This window comes from Phaenicophaeus curvirostris, chromosome 2 (assembly GCF_032191515.1).
Source record: "Phaenicophaeus curvirostris isolate KB17595 chromosome 2, BPBGC_Pcur_1.0, whole genome shotgun sequence".
Lineage (NCBI taxonomy): Eukaryota > Metazoa > Chordata > Aves > Cuculiformes > Cuculidae > Phaenicophaeus > Phaenicophaeus curvirostris.
This window is the reverse complement of record NC_091393.1, coordinates 51,299,301-51,305,300: the sequence shown is the minus strand read 5'-3', so window position 1 is coordinate 51,305,300 and position 6,000 is coordinate 51,299,301. Positions and strand designations below refer to the sequence as shown.

At 38.0% G+C, this 6,000-nt stretch overlaps 1 protein-coding gene across 2 annotated transcripts in view; it reads right to left on the bottom strand.

Annotated features, from left to right (window-relative positions):
* Positions 1-3,597: 3,597 nt before the first annotated feature.
* Positions 3,598-6,000, bottom strand: part of AIG1 (androgen induced 1) — a 125,966-nt gene continuing 123,563 nt past the window's right edge. For both annotated transcript variants that reach the window (XM_069852027.1, XM_069852026.1), the window contains one exon: positions 3,598-4,268. In XM_069852027.1, the coding sequence (XP_069708128.1) occupies positions 4,231-4,268 (38 nt within the window). In that variant the 3' untranslated portion in view covers positions 3,598-4,230. The remainder of the gene's footprint in view (positions 4,269-6,000) is intronic.

Here is a 6,000-nt window from a genome sequence, read left to right as displayed (position 1 = left end):
TTGAGAATAAAAGGCAAAGAAGAAATTGTTGCTAGGATTTGAAATAGTCTTTGAATACCAAACTCAATAGGAAAAATGAACAAAGAAACGTAAGCCTTATACACTGTTATTACAAACTGCCACGTGGGAGCTGGCGGAATGGTTAGCCACTTTTCAGTCTGCTCACAGTGTCCAAGTGGCTGTGACGTGCACTGGTGGTAATTTAGCTAATATTACTCATGTGGGCAGAGAAGCAAAGAATCAACTTAAAAATAGTGAAAATATTTGTCATATTCCTTTAAAATAAGGCAACGGTTGCTATAGGGAGACAGCAAACTATGTTTTTATCGCACACTAGCTAAATCATAGACTAAAATTATTGAAAAAATTACTGAATTTTGAAATTGTGGCAAAATTTTCTCCCCTTTTTTTTGTGTGCTATCTTAAGTCAAGAGTATTATTAAGATTACTAAGTGAGGCCTTCAACAGTGAGGTAATGTCAGAGTTAAGGCCGTCTGTCCAACCTTAATTTGGCCCCTTGTGAGTATGAATTATGATATTGCCCTTAATACAATGATCACACAATATTTTTTCCTATGCCTCATTTATATCATATGACGGATGCTGTCCACTGAATTATTAAATTGTATTTTGTTTTTTCATTGCATTTCAAGGTGTGGCAGCCTGTGCTATTTACTGCATGCTGTATTTTTCTCTGACAACAGAACTGATGATTTCTTCAGTGTTTTCTATGCGGTTTATGATTACAGCTATGACATACTCAACAAACATCACTGATTTATTTTTACTGCAGTCACTAAGGGAAAAGCTAGAGTTTTTTCACTTAATCCACCTAGAACCTATTCTCATTGCTCAGGTTTTCTTCAAAGCTTTGCTTCCTTCATATTTAGTCTAGACAGCTTTATCTGCATCATTTTTGAGGGGACACTGAAAATACATGGGAACAGAAGTCGGGGTCCCGACTCTGGTGTGTCTTGGGTAATCAGGCCTGGAGAGGATCAACAGATCATGGATGGTAGAGAATCGTGTTCAGCCACAAGATGGATCATTCCCAAATCTGATAAACACTTTAGAGAATTACCTGTGTACTACAGGGAAGTGCAGGCATATTTTTTCTAAAACTTGGACGAAGACAAATAGGTTTTCCCCATAAATTCAGAAGTGTTACTAACATAAATGCTATCCTTCTTCCAAAGACCTAGTTCTACAGCAAGAGAAAAGTTTTCCAGACATGATTTTTTTCACAGACTTGCACTTGGAAATGGATGATTTTTTCTGACAAAAAGTTTTCCACTGAAAAAATAGTTTCCCCAAAAGAAATACCTTTGAGGGACAATTTCAGCCAAGATGGTTGAAATCTGGCAAGCTTTCAAGTGACTTTTACTTCAGTCATCATTCATCCATCATCTTTCTTAAGAACGATGAATTGTGCAATTCCAAAGGGAATGAACACAGTCTAGAAGAGCGCTCTCTGGGCACACAGGTCCCTACATTATTTATATCATGGTTCATCATACATCATAGGCTGGATTTAATGTTCTAAAATGTTTTTGACTTTGAATACGATGATTCAAAGCTCATAGGAGGTGGAGAACTTCTTGAGATCTGAGAAGACAAATTGAGTTCAAACTTTGACATACTATAAATTTCCTCAAATCAAAAGAAACCCACCACATTTTGTGTGACATATAGTGCCTTTGGCTAACATTGTCAACCTCAGAGGCTCAACTGGGATCTAAGGCTTGGTAGTCTTTCTTTTTGAGATGCTGAATATTCACAGATTCACAGAAATGAAGGATGACGATTTTAAGTGTCCCTACACTTTACCTCTGAAAGGGAGTCTTCTTTCACTTGGACACATAGCTGCAGATTCAGCTATCCAATTTTCATCTCTGATGTTTCTATTCTCTTTATAGTCTTACTACATTTCCAGCATCACCTAAAATGAAATGATATTGGAATAAAAACTTACATTAAGCAGGTGCAAAACTTACTGAGAAAGAGGAATCTTTCCAGCAACAGCCATTTTTTGAGGTCTCAGTCGTTCCGTGCTGCAATAAATACAGCAGTTGTTCAGTGTATGCTCTAGCATAATGTTTACAGCTGTGTGGCATTTCTTATTTTCATTTAACAGACTCTTTACATCAGAATGAATTCTTGAATTCAGTGAAGGAAACAATCCTTGTGAAATAAAAAAAATGCAAAAATGTCCTTGACTTTTAACAGCAGAGCATGAGTTATGTGAGTTGTTCAAAGGACAAAACAAGTCAACAGGGCTTCCCATCCTATGCCACAGTTGATAATCTCTCACAATGTGATGTCTGTCACTGCTGCTTCTGCTGCTGGAAAGTGCAGCCAAATTCCTTGGCACATTCATTGTCCACCAGTACTTTCATGTGCTACCACAGGTTTCAGAAGCAGTGTCTTTAAACACTTCCTAGCTCACTAAACATGACTGAATCCATGTTTTCTTTCCTTCCTGAGTTTTGAAAGCCTGTTGCAAATAACAGACATCTTCCCACCTCCAATAACAACCATCTATTGCAATCAATCCCTATTTACCTGTGGATAATCATGTTGCAGTATTATTGTGCATATGGAAAGCACAGCTCAGGTTCAGCAGAGCATAATAACCCCAACACAGGGCCACGTAGCTACAGCTAATTTGCTTCCAAACTCTGCTGGTTTTGTGTGTCCTGTCCTCTCCCTCCATGGGACCATCATTCTTTACCTGGCCACTTATTTCCATGAACTTTGCAATACCTTGCCTACCTTTAAGATTCTGCAACTCTCAATTAACAAGTTAAAAATTATTGAGAAGACAGATAGTCACAAGCAGTATTACTGCAGAAGCCTTTTTTTTGAAAGGAAATCAACCAAAAGGCACATTGTTGAACTTGTGCGCTGTTTCCTATAATAGTGTGTACACAAATACAAGGCCATTTAAAAAAATGTTGTGGAGGCACGTCCTGAGTTGCATGAGGTATCTCCCCTAGAACTGTTCCAGAGCAGAAACATATTAAAATTCTGCAGAAATCCCTTTAATAAAAATCACATATTAACATCTTTGAAGTGCTCTGCATGTGTTAAAATACATCTAAATACACTAATACATGTGATATGAATACCAAGAAATCTGAATCTGAAAGTTACTTGTTTTATAGAAAATTTCTTGCTGAAAATTATTCCTTTCACTTTATTTTAATTCTAGGTCATTTTTCTGCCTCCTAGAGTTCCTTCCTGATTGTCTGATAATTGAACAGAATCCCGTCAAGTTTAAATGGTTGCCAGTATTTTGCACCTGAATTCCTAATACAAAAAGATAATTGTTTAACTTTAAACATTTGCTTATGTGCCTTTCTGAAGTAAAGCTTATATGCTCTCTTTGTTACAATATTAATGGCTCAGCCCATCTATTGAGAACTTACAACCTAAAAACGCAGGATTGAGTCCTGTACTAGCAAAATAAGAAGAAAAATCCTTATGTAAAAATAGTATAATCTACAGTTGACACTGGAAAACCTGGAAATGCATCATTAAAAGGCCAGGAGTCCACCTAGAATTTGAAAAATCAGCATTAAGAAATAGAAACGCAGGGACAATTTGATCTTTATTTAGGCCTATTTAAGAAAATTTGCATCATATTCAGATAGTCTAACACTGCAATTAAGATTTTTAGTCAACTGACGAAATTATTAACATCATTGATTTAAGGCAGCTGTTACTTAGTGTTACATTAATATTTCAGTCAGATTGAATTCTTCTTCAGATACATTCATGCAATTAACTTCTACTGTATTTTTACACTGTACTGTGAAATAGATAGGATCATTTTGTTTCCCCCTATTAGGCCTATCTGGTTAATCTTTTCTCAAACAATACAGAGAATGGACTCATTGTTCTTCTTGGTGGAAGTGAAAAGATCTAATGACATTATGATTTATTTGATGCAGGAAATGCGTGTTGAGAATGCTGTGGAGATAAATATACATCTGGTATGTGTATATCACATGCAAACATGGAGAAATAGGAATGGAGGTTGAAATATTATTATTATTCTTATCTAAAACCGTTTCCCCTCCAAATATAAAACCAAAAAATACCTCTGCACTGAGCAGAGGGCCCATTAAACTTTCTGCTTTCCAAAAGATTCCTCTCCATGCCATCCTCTGTGGGGGATGAGAAATCTTCCATGGTGCCACAAACAATTCTCCATGTTCCCTCTGTTGTTCAGTCCAATTTCGGCTTTTCTTTTCCTTCTTCAATACCTGAAAAAATATGGAGAACAGCTTTTAAAAATGGCTCAATGAATAAAAAAGAAGATCTTACTTAGATAGGTTCTTCTAACGTGTCAATCTTTCTTTTCCCTCTATTGCTGCTGCTTCTCCCCTTCTTGCTCACATGCTCTTGCATGTGTTACCTCACCTGCTGTGAATGAAAAGAGCATCTGCACACCTGATGGCAGTGGTTGTCCAGTAATAAATTGTACAACCTTCTCTCCCTCTAGACCATTTCCAATTCAGCCTAACCCCCTGCCGCACGCTCAGCCTTTGACTGCTGCAGGGGTCTGGGAACAGTTAGTTCCCTCACATCCTCTGCTCACCTACAAGCAAATTAAAATGGATGTTATTATAGTTGGAGCTAAGCAGCTGACTTTACGTGAAAGCAAATTTTAAGAAATTGTTTTGGCATTCAATAACTTTAACCCCTCCCATTTCAACATTGGATTTTCAAGTATTTGCAGGTATATATCTCCCTTTTTTAAGAGTACAAGAATGAAGAACCAGTTACTGTTGATGAGGTGCCTCCCTCTTCTTCTAAGGGCCATGTCCTTCAATAATACGAGGGCTGAGTTGAGTGGAGGGCTCCTTAAAGAACTTATCCTCACCACAGGACTTGTCTCTCTTCTATGCTGAGCAAAATCTGGGTTGGGCAGCAGATTTTGGTTTTTTTCTGGCAATGAAAACACTCAGCTATTTCATATGCCTGTTCCTGGACAATGAATTACTATTGGTATCTGACAAAAGTATTGTTCTTCTGACTAAGCCCTCTCTGCCAGACATCTCAAATACAAATATTTCTTTTGGAGGTTTTCAGGGCTGCTGTGTGATGAAAAATAACACTCACAACTGAGGGAAAAAAAGAAGCAACATTTCAGAATGCTGACAGGAAAACCCCATCACAAGTGAGATCACCTGCTTATGCAGTAAATGCACAAGTGGTAGGTACACCAAAAGTCACATTAAAAACATAGTTAATTAGTTTCAATATGGGAAACAATAAGGCCCATCTGCAGTTAGAAAGCACAACTGCAGAGCTGCCTTGATGAAAGAAGCAACGAGGAAACAAATGGGTATGCACATTGCCAGCAGCTGGAGTACAATGGCCCTGGGTGTTGCTGGCAAACCAAAGTAATGGAAGAGCCACAGTTGAAGGTTTAACAAGCAAAACAAGAGGCTGGGTCCAAAAGATTACAGTGAGTTTACAAGGCTGCTCCACAGCCAATCTTAAGTCTTCTGCTTTTTGCTGGAAGGAACTTTTCCAACAGTTTTAAATGAGCTGTTTCATCCTCTTTCCTCTCCTCTGAAGCGCTCTACTGCAGATGCATCAAATAGTTTGGCAGGAATGCAGATACCCTCAAAACTGTGGACAGACACTGGCATGTACAAAGGGCAAATTTTTCCTTGCCTACCATGTTTGCGGTTTAACTTGGAAAAACTAACTGCAAATCATTTTGTCAGTAGTGAGGTTTTATTTAATGCACTTCCAGAGGAAAAGGAAAAAAACCTCCAAATCCAAAACAAGCCTTTCTCACCCCAGAAATCTTCTCACGGCAGACTGCTTTGATTTGCAAGCCCCATATAAATGTACAGTTTTCAAATAATGCTTCCCCAAGTCTCACATGGTGACCGACTGGCAAACATCTCTGCTGTTTGTGGTGTGTCTGCCATACACTTCAGGTTAGGTTTAAGCAAAGTGTTTCAAGCCCAGCAAACCAGC